This window comes from Balearica regulorum, chromosome 2 (assembly GCF_011004875.1).
Source record: "Balearica regulorum gibbericeps isolate bBalReg1 chromosome 2, bBalReg1.pri, whole genome shotgun sequence".
In the NCBI taxonomy this organism is placed as follows: Eukaryota; Metazoa; Chordata; class Aves; order Gruiformes; family Gruidae; genus Balearica; species Balearica regulorum.
Genome location: NC_046185.1, coordinates 56,780,092 through 56,800,078, shown reverse-complemented (window position 1 = coordinate 56,800,078; position 19,987 = coordinate 56,780,092). Strand labels below are relative to the sequence as shown.

General features: G+C 40.1%; 1 protein-coding gene and 1 long non-coding RNA gene across 6 annotated transcripts in view; one reads left to right on the top strand and one right to left on the bottom strand.

Moving 5' to 3' along the window:
* The window catches only part of LOC142600403 (uncharacterized), a 179,363-nt gene that overhangs the window by 132,252 nt on the left and 27,124 nt on the right, over window positions 1–19,987 (top strand). The window contains exon 2 of the long non-coding RNA XR_012833874.1: window positions 11,169–11,218. This is a non-coding gene — a long non-coding RNA (uncharacterized LOC142600403). The remainder of the gene's footprint in view (window positions 1–11,168; window positions 11,219–19,987) is intronic.
* The window catches only part of RAB31 (RAB31, member RAS oncogene family), a 69,221-nt gene continuing 56,810 nt past the window's right edge, over window positions 7,577–19,987 (bottom strand). For 3 of the 5 annotated variants that reach the window (XM_075744464.1, XM_075744465.1, XM_075744468.1), the window contains 2 exons: window positions 13,080–13,160; window positions 7,577–8,625 (listed from right to left, as the gene is read on the bottom strand). In XM_075744464.1, the coding sequence (XP_075600579.1) occupies window positions 8,444–8,625; window positions 13,080–13,160 (263 nt within the window). In that variant the 3' untranslated portion in view covers window positions 7,577–8,443. Of the gene's footprint in view, window positions 8,626–12,752; window positions 13,161–19,987 lie in introns of those variants that run through there. The other 2 variants (XM_075744466.1, XM_075744469.1) reach the window with 2 other exon arrangements.

Here is a 19,987-nt window from a genome sequence, read left to right as displayed (position 1 = left end):
ACAGACAGAGGATAGTATCTCTTCCACATTGAGACTCGTCCTATTTTTAAATACTGGCGTAAGGCTTAAGATCTGAAGCACCATGTTAAATACCCTTCTGTCATTTTGTTCTCTTCCTTCTTTCCTTTCCAGCAATTTTGGTGTCATTTGCAAAGTAATCAGCAAACAGTTTATGTTTTCTTCCAGATCACTGATAAAGACATTGAACTGCGTAGCTCCTTTGAAGCCGTTAAATAAGCCATTAGAAGAAAGTAGAAACATGCTGATGTAGCTGCTAATTGGTTCACAGAGCATTTGATACAGGTAAATTGATTTTGTATAGTGCTGGGGTTTTTTACAAGATTGTCATGCAGGGCTACATCAAATGACTTAAAGTAATCCATGTGTGTTAAGTCAATATATCTATATTAAGCAACTACCTTTTAGTCCTGTCTTATTGCTTGGATGCACCTATTTTCCATTAAAAATATATTGATTAACATTACATAAGCTACTACCTATGAGTTAATTTCTATTTGTTTCCCATATCTGTCTTTATTAGTATTTTACCCAGGGTCTATGTAATGCTTGTAATTATCCGAACCCATCACATTTAATCTTTACAGTGTGCCTCGTTCACATTTTACCAGTGATCTGAAATTTCCCCTGTGCACCAGTATTTGTTCAGAATGAATATGAGTGGTTCCAAGAGTATCCACCAATTTTTGTCATTCTCCTGGGAGCATTCAACCCTGAAGATTTAAATGTGTTTTGCTTTCACTGATGAACATTCTCTCACACATACAGTGAAAGGGAAAAAATTTCATCTCACTTCATTATTGTAACAGGAAAAAATTCAGCTTTTCAAAGTAGCTTAGTAAAAACTGTGCTGTCTTATCCAGAAACTAGACCCCAGGTGAATTCAGTTTCACTCACATCAAAGGCAAAAAAGAAATCGTTGCATTTTGCTCTTGTTAGCTATTCAGCAACAATACAGTTGTGACAGAAACAGCTGAGCTGGATTTTGGCTTATGCATCAGGAACAAAACTTTTAAGTTAAAATATTGGATGTTCAATCTTAGGGATGCTTAAGCCAAAAAGATCACACATTAGGCAATTTTCACATTCTAAGTTGAGTTTCCAAGTCTGGCATGTAATCTTCAGCAAATCTTGGGAGGCTTGATCTGGATAGCTTTGATGGACAGCAAAGCAAGGAACTGCATGATTATATTTTTACAAGTCACATTTTAAATCTGAGAATTAGGGTCTTCCTTAAAAACTGTCATGCATTTGGAAAGCTTGTGTATTCCGCTGACATCATGCCTGATATTTCTTCGCAATTTTTTTCCTTTATTGAAAAGTGAAATGAGGTTTTAAATCATATGTCTGTCTCTTAGAGGACGAACTGGATAGAGGTTTCCGAATGACTCATTGGGGCCCCTGACTCAATTCAAACAAATTTCAGTAACTCGTTATAAAAGACTGGACAGGATGGGAGGGCTTCTGGCCGCATTATGACAGACCCAACTTCCAATTGTTTCGGCCTGGATAACTTAGATGGATTCATTCTTAAACGCAAGCAGAATTTGCTTGATGAAATGACCATAGCAACATCTATCAACTATCTGACTACTTTTCTAGAAACTACAACAGTAGAGTTTACCCAAGATGAGCTTAAACAGACTTTGGCACATTTTCAGTTTTCACTGTCTTTGTTGCCATTGTGTGAGTTGAGCTAATAAAACTCAACACTTTCCTTCATTGTATCATCAGCAGATACCAGATGATGTCATAAGGAAATGAAATATTTGCAGTTGTCTCACAGGAAAACTTAGAAACGCACAAAAACACCCATGAAGCCTACTCTTGTGTGAGGCAATACAGGGGCCAGTTCTGATGAAAGTGATTGAGTTGCCATGGAGGCCTGACAGTGTGGTAACTCAACATAGACCTCAATCCTCAAGGCCTCAAAGCCCTGACCCAAAATTGCTCTTATTCAATGGCCTCATAGAAGGATGGCAGTTGAAGAGAGGACTGATACCTAAACTGGAGGCATTTACCCTGGTGGGAGAAGGCAGACAATTTATACTCCATCATAATCAGTCAAAATCCCACTCTCCGTAGACCAGCTCTGAGTACAAAAGATGTAGGTAAATGACAACTGTGACATTATAGTAGTGGTTCTGTTTAAAATTGCAGATGACTCTGAAATTTGACAGAGAATCTTTGCATCACCTCATCACACACTTTCTATGACATGGTTGTGTATGAAATCAGATAGGCCACTTGGTTTGAAACATGGCTTGCTTACATTTCCAGCAGGACCTGAAGATACCAAAAGAAAATCACAAGTTCCGGAAGTCTAATTTCTTGCCTGTGGCTGGCTGGTTTAAAATGCATGTTGGAATTATCTAACATCCAGGATTTAGTTATGCCTTCGAGCTCGTGCTAAGTGGAAGGAAAATTTCCAATGGTGGTTGAAAATGGCAGGGAACACAACATCTCTCATGGGAATTCTGGCACTGTTTCACCAAGAAAGCTAGCTTTCTTCAAAAGCAGACCTGTCAGAAGGCAGCCTCTGTAATTTCAGGCTCTCCTGCACTACCAGAGACACAGGTTGAGACGTCTTGCCAAATAGCTAAGTAAACACTTTCCCAGAGCTTTGAAACCTGTAGCTTCCAGACATCCTCACTTCGCTGTCACTGATGTGATGCGGAACAGGCTTCTCAGACGGAGGCTCTCCTTCTAATCTGGTAGTTGCTTCAGGCCTTGTAATTTTTTTAACTGTGTCTATCACATAAGGAAGGGTGCAATTTTCTGCCGTGGTATGCGCCTTTCGCTGGTGTGTGATTCGCAGTGAGATGAGGCGAGGTGTCTGAAAGACATGCCTGCTGACAGTGATGACTTGATGACTCAAGTCTTGTGGATTTTCTAAGGCATCAGTTTCCTCCTGGGAAAAATAAAATTAAAATCCCTCTATTTTATCTTTCAGTGATGGATGTTGTGTTATTGTAAAGCCTTTATACTCCCGGCAGCAAGTACTTAAGTACCCACTACATGCTGCGGTTAAATCGGTCAATGCAAATCTGCTTGGATACATTTATCACCACCTCATCCTTTCTTCCTTAGTTTCCTCTGGAACAATTTGCCCTTTTTGTGCAAAACTGCCCATCATTCCAAGACATCACTCAGCCAGAATGAAGCTTCATAAAAAGCTAAACCAGGTAGGCAGGGTGGCTACGTAAGTGCACTGGAATGTATTAGCCAAAGCCCTTTGTCCGGGGCTCCTACTCAGTAACCGGTGTGTCATGGACCGCATGAATGAGTATCATCTTTTATTCAGTGGACTTCGTACTATGTAAATTCAGGCATACCCACAGGTAAAGATATGGTATCATTTTTTACAGGTGGAGTCTAGCCACCTGATGCATTCTTAATCTTGTATTTGTTTATGATCATTTATTAGCTAGGGTTCTCAGGTAACAATGGTGTTAACATGGCTGCACCATGAAATGCATGTATATGCACTGTTTGACCATTTATAATGTGATATCCTTTTTACCCCAAATCCAAATTTTCTATTTCACACATCACTTTTGTTCCTTCTCTATCATCACCTCGATGGGCTTGTGACCCCACCACCAAGAGTATCTTCCACGGTAGGACATCATCATGTTGCTTGTCCCTTCTTTTCAGTTCTAAACATTATTTTCCCTCTTCAGAATTTTGTCATCAATGTGACATTCTGGCCTTGTTCTCATTTCAAGAAACCTATTTCCCCTTCAGAAATTTCACCTCCTAAAAACATTTAAAAAAAAAAAAAGTGGTGAAAACCTTATAAAAAACCCCAAAACATTTCCTTTTTGGTATCTCTGTCACGAGGAAACAAGTTTATCTGTTGAGAGCCTTTTCCTAGATCATCATGAGTTCATATTTCCAGCATATCTCAAAAGCCTCCTTTGTATTCAAAACTGCCAAGAAATTGAGTCACCTCCATTAGAAATGTCAGCCACTAATGAGACTTCTGTCCCTCCTTACTGTGACTCTGGCAAGAACTGTTCCGGTGTTAAAGGCTGTGCCGTAGGAGGAGAGCTGGTTAGGTGCCAGCAGGCAGTTCAGGTTGCCACCTTGAAAGCAAATTTTCCCTGAGAACCAGGAACGACCTACAGAGCATGGTAAAACTCAGAGGACAAATGGTATCTCTAAAAGGAGTGGTGCCAGGAAAGCTATTTCATTCCCATGGGGGTTCCTGACTGTCTCAAGAAATAGCACAGAAAATTGAAGTCTTTATTTTGAACATCCTTCTTTCTGAGGGCTCTGATTAGATTCCTATACACATTTTATACTTTTTAAGTGAATATCTACAGTGCAAAATTGTCCCATGTGATGAGTGATGAATGCAGACAGGAACTTGGATATTTGATAGTGATTCTAGATTTGCTGATGACTTGATTTTTTGCAGAGCTAGAATATTGGAAAGGGATTTTGAAATGCACTGTGTCATCCAGGTTGCATCCATTGCTTTTTCTTGCTAACCCTCTGTGACAATTCCTGACATTTGTATTTGTCAGCAAAGCAGCCAGATTCTTTGAAGATGACAAAAAGCAGGGATTTCTTTTATAAGGTGTTTAACCTACATTTCAACCCTATTAAACAAGCAATGAGAAACTATTACTATCCTCTTACTCATTTTTTATTCATTTTAAGTCAGTAACAGCAATGCTATCAGTTGCTCCCCAAGTCATATTATACTGACAAAGAGGAAGGAACGTGATGTTCATTTTCGTCAAGGGCATCTCTTAGACATGTAAGCTGATTTCCTTATTGATTGGCACTTGTCAATAAGTAATCAGAAGCCTAGGGATTGTCTCTCTCTTAGTCCGTAACAGATCATTTCTCCAGAGTACTCTACTTGCTGGAGGGGAACAGGGATTTAGTTGTCAAGTATTTATCTTCTTATTTAAACACGTATTTTACTGTCATGGAAGGAGCAGGAATGGCAGTCACTAGGTAAAATAAATGTGAATTAAATGGACTTCAGGGGAAATGCATTTTTGTTTTTTGAAATTCCCAGAGTGTGGCAATCAGAAAGGCTGAGTGTTTCATCACAAATAAGGTGTGTCTCAACGAACTTTTGACAGTTGATGGGAAAGGTTAAGCTCGAGTTCTCAGGGAGGTTTTGAGAAAACAAAGTCAGTGCTTTTCAAAGAAAGTGTATTTTTTTTAAATACTTCAGGGAGTCTGAGGGATAAAAATTATTTCTGGCTGGAGTAATTTAACAGCCAGAAAAAAGAAATCCTTTCCAAGCTGGTAAATGTTTAATACCTAACCAGAAGCCTCAAAATTATTTTCCACCCTAGTGCTAGACTTTTCTGCACTGAATAATAACATCTTATTAAAAACTTGTTAATTGATGTGACACTAAATGCAAGTTAGTACAGGTCTCCTACACTTCAAGTTCTGCCAGTGTACTATCTTCAAGTTTTCACAACAACTGTGTTTGTTACAAAACAATTTCAGTTAACACTACTGCACCGTATCTATTGAAAGCACGGTCATTATGAATGCTAATATCATGAGCCTGTCCTCATATTCCTACAAAATACGCAGCAGTGGTAAGTGATAATGCAAACTAATCTGCATCAAGACCCACTTGATAATATCAGAAGTGTAAAAAATACAGACATTTTTGTACTAAAGACTCTTCTTGCAGAGCTTAATGGAGAGAGGAGAAACCCATCTGAAATGGATTCTCCAGACATGAAAAAGGCTGTATTATGCTATTACTTATTCCTTCTCATCTTAACCTGCTAAATGCGGTCAACCATTGATTTTACAGTTTCTAGCAGTCTTACTTTTGGACAGTGAAAGAGCATTTCTATCAAATAACGGAGTTAGCACTGGTCCAGCTGTTAAAAAATAGATGTAATCAAAAGCAGATCATATTAATGGTCAAGAACGCCATTACATATGAATGCATCCTATCGTTGACACTGAGTCCTTAGGGAGTAACCTGCACCAATTAATGGAGGCATTTGTACAAATTGGTTTAGCCAGTCTATCCTCCCATGAGGACAGATGCTTTTAAGAAAATTACTCTGTAGCCTTGTGTAAAACAACATCGAGAGGGGAAAAAAAAAAAATCCTGCAGCTTACTGTTTTCCTTTCAGGGAAGGGAGGCGTTTCATGAACCCGGTAGCAGCCTAAACACTTACAGATTAGGTGAGGGGGTGGAGGTATGAAGTAGATACGTGGACTTTTCATCAGCCTTGCTGTCCTGAGCAGTGCTCAACAGATCACAGCAGGGTGTCCTATCATGCTCTTTGCAGAAGAGACTGAAACTGCTGTTGTGAAGATTTTGAAGGCCAAAACATCAAATATTTTTCCTTAAGTACCCCGAGACACAATCTTCAGTCTTCAACAGGAAAGCAGGGGAGGTTTATTTTCCAGTCAATTGTGCAGCTCCCCCTCATTGCTAAATGCAACTCTAAACTAACCTAAAGCACTACAAGAACATCCTTCCAAGCCGTGTAAAACATCCCACTGGCAACGCAAGGGCTGATACATCGAGGGGCACAACTCTTTCCACACTGAAAGGAAAAATAGCATTCACTTCTGATTTTCCAACACACTGGTAATAGTTAAGAGGGGCTTACATTGGCTTTCCTTGAATTAAGTCTGTCACCTTTTACAGTTTACAGTTATGTAAAACTGTAAACTTTAATTTTTATTTGTGCATAGCTGGAGATAAGATACATATTTTTTTCAATGTGATTGTTAATGCCTTAAAGCACAGGACAGATCCTGCCGGGTTTCTTCAAGCAGTAACTAAACTCACAACCTATGTAATCCCCTTGGAAATACTGGTTTCTCCTTACATAGAGAAATGGTGTTCCATGCTGTTATTTGAGTTACTCTACTTCTCATGTACATTTAATGTGCATTTAATTTATCACGGTAGTTAGAAAAGCCTTACTCCAAAAACCTGTTTTTCCTTAATAAAAAACCTCAACCCTTTATTCATAGTCCTCGTAGTTGTGGTAACTACTTTGAAAATATGAACCAGACAGTGCAAAAATACTTCGGTGAGTTTAAAGACCTCTTGAAACAACAGGACTAAGAAGTATGAAATACTGCATACTTCTTAGAGGAGTGTTAATTCTTAACTCCTAAAGACAAGCTCAAGGGGCATAAAATGGGAAAAAATTAAATGTACCACCGAAAATAAAAACATACAAAAAAGGAAGTGTCATGTAAGCCATACTAGTCGTGGTTGCTATTACTGACAGCTACTATTCTAAATTTCCAAGCTGATGCTGGCCACTCAGGTACCTCTCTTCTAATGGATAAATCAAGTACCTTAGCAAAGGGATTTTCAGATAATCTTTTTTCTGCTTTTTGAAAGTTCACCTGCACTACAGGATCCCCCAGGAATGCACTCGGTTTCTGCTAAAAGGCCAGCCACACACGTTTCAAGCAGCACTCAAATCCCACGTAAGCAATCCAGAGGCTGCAGACAGCCCTTTTTCAAGAGCAAATGACGTGAAAAATGGGACCTATTTTGTTCCGCTTTATTGAAACAAGAGACGTCCCCAAATCAGAGGTATTTAAAACATTTATTAGCGTTAATCATTGTAGGTTAAATAAAACACAAAAACTATGTTTTAGGGCAAAAAAATATTATTAGGTATGATACAATTAATATGTAAAACAGAAGGTAAAGTATTAACAGATTGCAGCATCCCATACATGAAGCGAGTGGGTCCAGCCCAGTCAAAGCCTTTATATAAACAAAACAGAGGAAGAGAACTTAGCAGGTGATTTTAAACTGACAATTTATCACTGACTCTGGTTTAAATAATTAAGGGTAGGATAGTAAAATATATCATCATTGTGCTGAAAAGGTCTGATTATAGTCAGAGTGCTCGCACGTATAATCTATCTAGTCATGCTTATACCACGTGCCATGACAGATTAGTGAAGACAAGGGATGATAGGTAACTTTTCTAGGTACTGATACAGACCCATGTTACACTGTAGCACTTTAGATAAATCTGCTGTACCATGAACAAAAATAATCTATTTTTTTTTTTGAGTGTAACTTTATTACTTCTGAGTCCCAATTCTTGGATAATAATGGCCTTTTTTAAAAGATTTCTCAGTCTGCAAGACAAACTTCTTCATTAATATGCCATTTTCATGCATAAGAATGGCAAGTCAACAATTGTACCTATGTGTATCATCTCCATCTTCTTGCTACCTTTGATCCGTAACTTTAAGTTCATAAAGGTGAAATGACCATTAACAAAAAAAATGTACTTACAGAATACAATGTGCAGTATATGAGAACCAGACATAGTGAAAAAACACTACATGTCAGCATAACAATATAAAACTGTACTTATATACACACATATGCAAAGCATATATGAAAACTAGTTCCTTCATAATCTTGTTTTTAAAACTAGTTCACGACAAGCCAGAAAAGCAAGTCACCCACAACTGGACAGTCACGGTCTTGAGTCATGGTGCAAACAAGCTCCACCAAACATCCTCGGCACTGCAGCCTGTGCTTCAGTCCTGCTGCCAGCTCTCTTGAGAAAACCAGTCGTGGACAAATCCAGCACCAGCTGCACCGACCTAGAACTGCAGCGTTATTATTACTATTATTAGAGCAGATCAGCTACAGAGTCAGGTGCTCCTGTACAGTAATTTAGCTTTACACCAGCCATTAGCTACTAAGAGGAATTCTGGTTGCTGCTGAAACTTTTGACTCTGAGTTTGGGGTTTTTTGCATGTCATTCTTCTGGCTGTTTATGAAAGATGGTGGTACTTTCCAAGCAACGCAGGCAACAAAAGGGAGCAGAAATACTGAATTTTACATTCAAAAATCACAACTTTAAACCCAAATTGTTCCCCCATGTGAAGAGATAGGCTAAAGCTGCACTTTAGGTTTGACGAACAGCAGAAAGGGAACATCACCGTCAAAGGCGAGCCCTGTCTTCAAAGAAAATAGAAGCTGCTCTGCACAGCACAGTGGTCTAGTTTTATTTCACTTGTGACTTCAGTCCCTACTGAAGCTCACCATAACACAAATATCAAGAACTTACACAGTCAGAATCCTCACTCATTTAAAACTTTTTCTTCACCAAAAGCAGAATAAGGTGATTTAGCTTTGGCCCACCAAATGCAAAAATATCTTTGAGCCTACTTTGCCTGCATTTGAATTTTAAAATCTGCCAGAGATCCATTGTAACGACTTCCAATTTTAAACTATTTTAACATATAGCTCATAAACCTGTTCTGATTCACATACAGCTCAATGGCAGCTGTGAGAGCTGGTTCAAGACAGTATTTATTCCATACAGGTCAGCATCAATTGCCAGTTCTAGCATAAATTAGAGTATACAATGTACTCGCAGAATTGTCTTACAAAGTTTTCAGACATCTCAAGTAGGGTTTGATGAGTTTTGAGGTGTCACATTAAAAAAAAAAAAAAAGGAAATATGCCACAAAGATTTACGAAAGCTTAAAAATCAGTTATCCATAACTACTATCTGTTGAACTAAAATTTATTACACTTTAAAAACATGGGTTTGATCTCACCTTGTTTTCTTGGTAACAGGTCTAGCCTTTTACTGGGTTTTATTTAGGAAGAACCAGATCTCTTGCAGCATTGAGTCATAGATCCCATAAATTATATGAATCTGTGATGTTGCTAAGTTTGATATTTCTTTAGCACTGAAGGCCAGGTTAACCTCTCCCTCCACAGCCAGTGAAAGAACCAGGCACCCCTGCCAGACTCACTTGTGCTAGGATGGGGTTCCCTAAAGGAGCCTGTCACCCTCCCCAACTATTAATAGTGATGATTGTTGAATTTTCACTTAAATAACCCTGGATTACCTGTAAAATAGTTGCTGCAGTGAAGCAGCAACATGGATCATATATCAGCACAGGTGACAACTGAAAGTTTACCCAAAATATCCTTTCTCATGATAGCTGTCTGAGTCTGTGTATTATCCAAGGGCGGATTTTCAAGTATGATTGCTTTCAAAGGAGTCCAAAATATCTGAGAAATGGATTATATGTGAATTATTTTTTTTAAAAGGGAAAAAAGGAAGATCCAGGGAACTACAGGCCGGTCAGTCTCACCTTTGTGATCAGCAAAATCATGGAGTGGGTCCTCCTGGAAAATATGCTCATGCACATGAAAAATAAGGAAGTGACTGATGACAGCCAACATGGCTTCACTACGGGCAAACTGCCTGACAAATTTGGTGGCCTTCTACGATGGGGTTACACCACTGGTGGATAAGGGAAGAGCAACTAACCTAATCCACCTGGACTTGTGCAAGGCATTTGACACTGTCCCGCACGACATCCTTGTCTCTAAATTGGAGAGACATGGATTCGATGGATGGACCACTCAGTGGATAAGGAATTGGCTGGATGGTCGCACTCAAAGAGTTGTGGTCAACGGCTGAATGTCCAAGTGGAGAATGGTGACGAGTGGTGTTCCTCAGGGGTCGGTACTGGGACCGGCACTGTTCAACATCTTTGTCGGCAACATGGACAGTGGGATCGAGTGCGCCCTCAGCAAGGTTGCTGATGACACCAAGCCGTGTGGTGTGGTCAACACACTGGAGGGAAGGGATGCCATCCAGAGGGACCTTGACAGGCTGGAGAGGTGCAAACCTCAATGAAGTTCAACAAGGCCAAGTGCAAGGTCCTGCACATGGGTCAGGGCAATCCCAAGCACAAATACAGGTTGGGCAGAGAATGGATTGAGAGCAGCCCTGAAGAGAGGGACTTGGTGTTGGTTGATGAGAAGCTGAACATGAGCCAGCAGTGTGCACTTGCAGCCCAGAAAGCCAACCGTGTCCTGGGCTGCATCAAAAGAAGCGTGACCAGCAGACTGAGGGACTCCCCAGTACAAGAAAGACATGGACCTGTTGAAGCGAGTCCAGAGGAGAGCCACGAAGATGATCAGAGGGCTGGCGCACCTCTCCCATGAGGACACACTGAGAGGGTTGGGATTGCTCAGCCTGGGGAAGAGAAGGTTCCAAGGACACCTTATAGCAGCCTTCCAGTACCTGAAGGAGCCTACAGGAAAGCTGGAGAGGGACTGTTTATCAGGGAGTGTAGTGACAGGATATGGGGTAATGGGTTGAAACTGAGAGTAGATTTAGATTAGATATTAGGAATTCTTTACTGTGAGGGTGGTGAGGCACTGGGAGAGGTTGCCCAGAAAAGTTGTGGCTGCCTGCTCCCTGGAAGTGTTCAAGGCCAGGCTGGATGGGGCTTTGGGCAACCTGGTCTAGTGAAAGATATTCCTGTCCACAGCAGGCGGGTTGGACTAGACCTTTGAAAGTGCCTTCCAACCCAAACCATTATACCATTCTATGAAACAATGCAGTTTAGATTCTTAGATAAAATCCAGCGGGACATTTCCCACCTATAACTACTTCAAGCCCTCTGAAGAGAAAGAAACGTTCCCATTGATTTCATCTGGCTCTGGTTCAAGCCCTAATAATTAGTGCCATTTTATCAAAGCAATCTCACAACCAAGGAGTAAGGTCTGGTTTTTTATGTTTAAACACGGAAACCCAGCTCTAGCCTGTCTGTTCATGATTTACTGTGGAAATTTGATTTTCTCTTTTGTTTGCCTTTCATAAGTCTCCCACCAAATGCGCAGTGAGGTTAATTTTCCTCATAAGAGAACAAATTAATGTTGTGGAATGCAAGCGGGGCTTTGGTTTTGAAGCCTGCATTCTTACCCTAGTTCCAATTTCCAATGAAATTGATGAAGAGAAGAAATTCGTATTTTATCATCTCAGTCACATACATTCATGAAAGATGGAAGTGGAGAACACATACAGTTTTACATTTTTTCTAGATCCTAACCACTTATTGGATTTTTTTTTCTACATTGTACTTTCAAGTGCATCAAGCTTCAAAGGTGTCCCGCAGTGGGTCTTCTACACTGCCTCCCCACGTGGGTGAGGAGACTACTCCATGAATTCACAGAATTGCGTTAGTAAAGAAACGCCCTGGTTTGTTTTATTAGATTCCAGCCTTTAACCCCAAATTATATTGTGCTCTCTTAAGCTGTTTTTGTACAGAAATATCATTCTTCTGACTTGACGACTTCTTGGAGTGCTGCAATGAGTCCACAAAGGACCGGGGCAGTGTGGCACTCTTTTAAAGAAACCAGGGAAGTTGCATCTTTGAGCAGAGACAACTATGGTCTGAGGCACAGATTTGGAGAAAACTCGATAAACAGTGGAGATTAAGCTGGCATCCATGTTCTTTTTTACAATTTCAGTAATTAATGAAGCCTACACCCTGGAAAGGGAATCCATCCAGGCAAAGCACAGTAGCTGCATCTTCACTTCTTTCCGGAGCAGACTAGGAACTGCATGGGGTCCAGCAGTCTCCTTCATGACGACTCCTTCTTTCACATACACAGTACCTCCTGACACAGATTTTAACTTCTAGCCTGTAAAAAACTGCACTCGCTCATCCTTTGGATCCATTTTTTTTTTCTGGTTAGCAAATTCAGTCCATTTCTTGCTGATGTTTGCTGAAAGTATGAGATGAAGCTACAGATTTAGAAAAATACAGAAGCAGAGTCCAGCTAGAAAGATGGCAGAGAAACTGTAAGCCAAAATTCAGGTTTTATGGGTTTTTTCCACCCTATTATTACAGAGAAAACTCTAAAAACATGCCAAGTCCACTTTGCAATGTAAGAAGAGGAGTTTTTGCAGCAAATCTAAAATTTATATATAAAAGGATCTTTTTATTAAAAAAAAAAAAAAGAACAGTCACTGGCTTAAACAGAGAATCGGAGTACTTTGACATTGTAATTTTGACAGGATACTAGAGAGGATTTTCCAACTCAGTTTTGCAAAATCCCTTTGAAGTAAAGCTTTCTGCTTCTGGTCCTTGCATTATTGCTCATGGGAAGTATTGGAATTACTGCTTTCAAGATAAGGAGCCACGTCACTGAGATCACAAAGTCCTTTCTCAGTGAAAAAGCAAATGGTGCTGTTTTTCAAGTAAATCTAAAAAGATCAAGTTGGGTCAGCAGCACCGCCTACCCGTCTGTGAAGTCTGCTTTCCAAGTTTGATTGCTCCGTTGTTACCATTTTCATGAGGATCTAAAGGTGGAATTTGCCGACCTGAAACACACAAGGAGACAGTGAATTCGATTTTCCTGATGTAGTAACACCACATGCAGATAACAGTTAGAACAATTGAGCTTGCCTAAGAATTACATCTGTGAAACTTCACCAGAAACAACCATCTCCTGTGTACTTTGAATCTTTTTCCTTACATCCTGCTTATGAAAAAAGATCTTCACATTTAAAAAAAAATATAAAATATGGCCATTGAGAATTCATTAAGTACACTGAAATGATATTATCCATGTATTTAAAAAAAGTTATCTTACTGAGCACCTTTCAACTGAGAAAGAGAAAATGCTTGGCTTTCTCCTAATTCCACTTAACTATGAATGGCGCTAGTTTAATGAGATCTTGCCTGTCCTAAATCTGCATGGCATTTAGTCCTTGTACACTTGAGTTTCACAAAGCACTGTAACTAAACACATGCTGCCTATGCTTGAAAAAGAAAAACAAATCTGTTCTTTTCATTGAATCCCTCCCTCCTTTGAGGGGTACCCATGTCTTTCCAGCTGACAGCTTTGATTACTTAACACCACCCCCTCCTCCCCCCCCCCACTCTCCTGACTTTTTAATCATCTTATGGGGTGATTATTTTAAGCATTTGAAAGAATTTCAGCCATCACAGGAGAGCTAGAGATGTCTTCCAGGGGCAGAAGCACTCGTCCAACTCTCTCCCCCATGTGCCCTTTTAATACTGCTGCATCTTTTGTCTAACTGGATTCCTACTCATGGACAACATACAATGTGCTTAATAATTAGAATTATAAATGGAAAAAGAAGATCCTCCCAGGTCCAATCTATCCTCTGTCTCTGGTACGGGCCTGGCTTGCCCATTAAACTCGTTGTGTGATCACTCCATCAGTATCTCAGAGAGCTTACAGTCATGGTAACATACTTTCTCATTACCCTGTGGATTTGCTGGAAATTTTTTCTGAAGTTGAATCTACTTTCTCTGAATTACTCCTGATGTTACTATTACCCATGCTAAATAACAAGAGTTAAAATATTTAACATTTGTTTGTTATATGCCACTTCCAGAGAACATAAAGTTCCTGTGAACAGCTCATCATAATCCAGGTGGATTTTGCAGTTTAGATTTCCCCATCCTTTGCTGCATTTATTCACAGCTCTCTCTTGCCAAATGTTCTATGAATTATGTACGTCTGTTGGAGTCTGAGTCCTACAAATTACTTGGGGGGGTGGTTGTGGGAGGGTGATTTAAAAGCATTCAGGTAAAATCCAATGCCAGTGAAATCAAAGAGCAAAATTTCATCTGTAAAACTTGTCCCTAAATTACCTGTGGTCAAATCCATCAAAATTTCACCTCTCTTAATCAGTTCTGAACAGGAATGTTATACAATGAAAGTATGACTTCTGAGGCAGATAATCTTGGGTGCTTGTACAACTGAATAAGAAGGGAAAAATTCCTCACATTACTAAGCTAAAGATATTGTATTTGGTCCATCAGAGTGAGAAACGGGTATCTTGTGGGCTGAAGCACATATAAGCACTGATATTACACTGCTGCACTCTATTTAGGTCACTAAAATATCAACTTCACACCCTGCTAACATTATGTTTGGACTTCTTATTTATAAACGCCCTTCCAAAATAAAATAAAGAGCAGAATGGGTGGTTATGGACACAGTTGTTAAATGCATTAGTTCTGTTGGCTTTGGAGATGAAGAGAATCCACTAATTCTTAAAACTCTAGAGAATATGAAGAGCGTAGTTTCTGTGAGAGGCTTTTCAAGAAGGTAGCACTATCATTGTAAAGACCCAGAGAGAACTTCTGCATTAGGTACCTAGTATTTCCAAAGTGCTTTTAATTCAGTCCCAGCTAAAATAAAACCCTGTCGATCTGACTCAGTAGCTAAAAAAGTTGGAATCTACAGACACGGTTTCCATTACATACCATTAAGAAAAACATTTGGTTCTCCTAACAGCAAGTTTGGAAGAGGTGAGCTTGTAAACTAGCTTCACTTCCATTTTAGAAGTCCACGTTAAACAACTGTGTTACCTCTATCTGTTTTTCATTCAGTGTTTCACATTTCTCCTGAGTTTCAGGTCTTTGCATACACTTCAAGAATATTGTAGAAAAGAAGCAGACAAGCTTATCTTTGGGGCAAAAAGATTGCAGGCTTCAAGGTCAGTGAACACTTTGTTCAGTTCAGACCAGGACACACAATATATGTCATTAAGAATCACCTTGATTTATTTCATTTCTCAAAATGATAAAACCCACACAGATAACAACTACAAATAATGAGAAAAAAATCTCTAGACATACTATTTCCTGATTAGTTATTCTGGCCTTTGAACTTAAGCACTGTTTGTCATTAACTAGCCATGTTTTCTGCTGTTTGGATACCCCCCCGCCTTGAATTCAATACAAGGAAATAAAGCTTTAAACAGTTTAAAAGCTTTTCAAGGTAGAGATTTTTTTTTAAGTAGGTGAGTTTCTCTCACTTATTATTTCTCTTATTACCAGATTTATTAAACCATCAAGTTAAATCATTTTAGTTTTAGTAACAAGACTTATCCCTGCCCAAGCAGCTTTTACCGTCTGATGCACAGCTGACAGTGTCCTGGTTTCAGCTGAGAGGGTTGAGTTTCTTCATAGTAGCTAGTGTGGGGATATGTTTTGGATTTGTGCTGGAGACAGGATTGATAATATACAGTTTTTTGTTCTATGGACTTACTGTTGAGTAGTGCTCGCACAGAGCCAAGGCCTTTTCTGCTTCTTGCACTGCCCTGCCAGTGGGATGCCTGGGGGTGTACAAGAAGTTGGGAGGAGACACAGACAGGACAGGTGACCCAAACTGACCAAAGGGATATTCCATACTATATGACATCATGCTCAGTTTATAAGGAGCTTGGGGGAAGGGGGGGGGGGGGGCAGCGGTGTTTGGAGTGGTGGCGTTTGTCTTCCCAAGTAACCATTACACGTGATGGAGCCCTGCTTTCCTGGAGATGGCTGCACACCTGCCTGCCCATGGGAAGTGGTGAATGAATTCCTTGCTTTGCTTTGCTTGTGCGCGCGGCTTTTGCTTTACCTATTAAACTGTCCTTATCTCAACCCACGAGTTTTCTTACTTTAACTTTTCCAATTCTCTCCCCCATCCTGATGGGGGGGGGGGGGGGGGGGGGGGCAGTGAGCAAGCGGCTGCGTGGTGCTCAGCTGCCAGCTGGGGTAAAACCACGACAGACAGGAGTAACCCTCTTAGAGCATAAAACTCAGTCTAACACCTGAGAACCAGCTCCACAGCCAATGATACAGTGATTTTTCATCACCAAGGGTCAGGGGAAGTGGATAAAAATAATCAGTCAGAATCTGTTTGACCAATTGTCTTTCCCTGGGCCTCCTTGACAGCTCATCTCATAGCAGACGCTGTAACAGAGAAAGGTTTAAGCAGCAGCAGAACACTAAGGATGAGCAGCAAAATGCTGAGCTTGCACCTACGCTTCCTGCTTCTAAACCAGCTCAATCACTACTGCTCCCTAAAAGCACCGTGATCATCGCATCTTGTCATTCAGCTCTTGATAAATATGGCATCGATATTGCTGACACCAACTCAAATATAGCTGGCACTGAGTCAGGATCAACTGAATTAATTTTAGAAAGTATGTACTCATTTAAAATCTCACTGGCAGACACAGTCTCTGTTCCAGAGCAATAAAAAATACCCCTGTATGAGACAGCATAAATTAACAATGCTGTAGGTTTTCTTTCATGCAGTTGATGTCAGAAAGGAGCAGTACTGCCCTGACATCCAGCCCAGCAATTCTCCTGCTGAAGAAGTAAACACATTAAGACAATTCCTCTTCAAACCAATGGCTGCTCTGTTAAAATAAAGTCAGCTCAAAAGGTCCATAAGAGATTGAAATTTCCTGTTGCTTAACTTAAGGATGACAAAGTAGACCACAAATAGAGTCTTTTCTCCATTTTGCGGATCAGGACACAACTAGCCAGCTTGCCAAAGACCACTAACGACACATCTTTAGATTCCAGATGAAACGGTCAATTGCACAGAGGAAAAACAGATGCGCATACATTTATTTAAGAACTCTGCAGCTGAACTGGTGAAGTCAGGAACTTCGGGGTGTACTATTACTGAGATAGTATAAAAGTTCCATATGGTTCCCATTGCCGATATTTCTATGGACTGAGGTCCACTGACTGCAATTTCAAAATTAGATTTTGCACTTGTATTAATTAAATAACTGATCATATTTTTTGGTTTCATTTCACTAATGTTTAGACTGTGTTCCACAGATTTCGTGCAACAAACCTGCTTGTAAACGTGCACCTCTACACATTTGTGCAGAAGTCTTGGTGTCCTCCATGATCTCATTCCAGTAAACACACCATGGTGTGTAAAATAATAAGCATCACAAGAGACTGCTCAAACGTAGGGTTACAGAAATTGTTGTGGTTCTGAAGTGAACCATCCAGGTTAACAGGTGGGAAGCACTAAATCAATTGCCTCTCCTTTCTGGCATGTTTGAGTTGGGCTGAGACAGCCCAGGATGAAGGTCAGAGTCTTCTCAAATGCCTGGTAGAGTTCCAACTCCTGCTATTGAATCTGAAACTTAAGAGATTAATCAGCACTCTGGAGTTGCAGTTCCGAGAGTGCCAGAGGCAAAGAGATTGGGAAATGGGAGGGCTGGACAAAAGGTAAACAGGATGGGAAGGGAGAAAAATGAAAACTGGAGCAAGGAAGCAAGAGAGACAAGAGGGACTGGGTGACAGCTCTGCGAGCAGAACTTGAAGACAGGTAGAAGATGATTGCTCTGCTGCAGCTGGAAGCAGGATGCATCAGGGCTGTAACAAAATCTGCTCTCTCTGTTCCTTTTTGAATGCGATGCTCCAGTTATAAGCTGTGACATCCATTAGCTCAGAAAAATCAGGCTTGGAGTCAGGTTTTTTGATTTTGTTTGGTTTTTTAACATTAAACTAGTTTCATTATTGACCTGTACAAGACTGCGTGAGAAGTCTGAAAGAGCGTTAAAGTTGAGCGTAAGGAAAAAACCCAGCTGGTTACCATGCTGACAAAGGGACAAACACAACAGTGCATTGAACAGATACTCATTCAGTGTGTAGTGGAAAGGAAAACAGATGTGATGTGACCAACCTGAGCTGGCACATCCAGATGATGAAGTCCACATTCAAAAGAAGCACAGTCTTAATATCTAACACATCTACAACAATTCTGCTAAGGCTAAGAGGCAAGACATCACGGTGGCTTTCTGCACACTTGTCCCATCTGTTCTCTGTCTGAAAATAACATACAACTTTTTTTTTTTTTTTAGGGGACTGAAGGAAGGGGAGATTTTTGTTAGTGCAGGATGTGAAATACATTTCACTTGGCTCCAGAGCAGCAGCCTGACAGCCGCCACAGCATCTTGAGGATGTGACTGCTGTGGCTCACCTGAGAAAAGGCAGACTTCTTCAAGTAGTGGCACAACAGCTATGCGATGGCCAGAACCTCTTCCTAAAATGGCTGGCTGTATCACAGCCAGGTGAGCACCATGCAAAGCATTGCTCTCCGTTAACATTAGTAAAGCATAGCCATCTGTGAAGGCATGGCAGAATGAAGCAGGCACATCTTATCCAACAGTTTTTGGCATTTGCATACAAGACTCTTTCTGCACCTGTAGGACTTATGACAGTCATACTTCTCATCTCCCCAGATCCTTTCATCCTTTGAAACCAGTTTCACTGGTAGTTTAGAAGTCCCCCATCTCTCTCACATGGTTGATACAGCTTGGCCCACTAGTCAGTCTCTAGTGTCTCCTATACTTGCAGTGAAGCAGGATTTCCCCAACTGACAGAGATGACTGCTGTTTACTTCATGTTGTAAGTTTTCATGCAAGGTAGTACATATTTACAGTAAAGGATATTGCATAACTAAACACAGTTAAGTTGCAATTATTTTAATACTTCTAATAGCATCTCTATGCAAGAAAAAAAAAAGCTTTTTTTTTTTAAAGCAAAAGCATAAATTGCTGACACTCAAGTTCTTGCTAGGGGAAGCAGCCATAGAACTAAATTTTACCCATTTAATTAAAATCTGCAGGGGAAAAAACCCCACACCAAGATTTAAATCTTACATGCATCAAAGTAAACAACAGAATTCCTAATGACTTTAATTACTAAGAGATCCAACCTTGATTTGAGGCCCTGCTGTAATTAACTTTGGGCTGTTTTGATTTATTTACTAGTTTATGTTGAAGAGGTCTCCTATGGTTGCAGAGAAATCCAAAACCTCACAAGTTTAAGAATAGTCCAAAGGCCAGTAAGTTTAGCTTCATTTAAATTTGAAAGCAAGAAGAGAACTAATCCGAGAAATACAAGGAGCATAAACTGTAAAGAATATAATCTCAAATACTTATAGTTAGGGAAATGTTTTTCCATCCTTTCACAGTAGGTGAACACCCCCTACAAAAATTCAGTTATGAGCTTGGGCTGCCTTAAAAATGGCGTGTGTGAATTGCTTTGCAACATAAACATACTTGCATTTCTTTTTCAGAGACCTCTTCACAGTAGTTCACAGATATCCCCACATCAGCAGATAACAAAATGAAAAATACCAAACCCTACACAGCTCAAAAATTATCCATCTAAAATTCCACCCATCCAAGTTTGCTTGAGTCAGTGCAAACATCGAATGTCCACTGGAAAGGATCCCTCCCCCTTCTAGAGACAGACATTTCATATATTCATCTTTAGTTTGTCCAGCATACAACTGGTTAAACTGTAAACTCTAGAGGTTGGGTTTTGGGGTTTTTTTTTTTTCATCTCCCAGTACTTCTAGGAA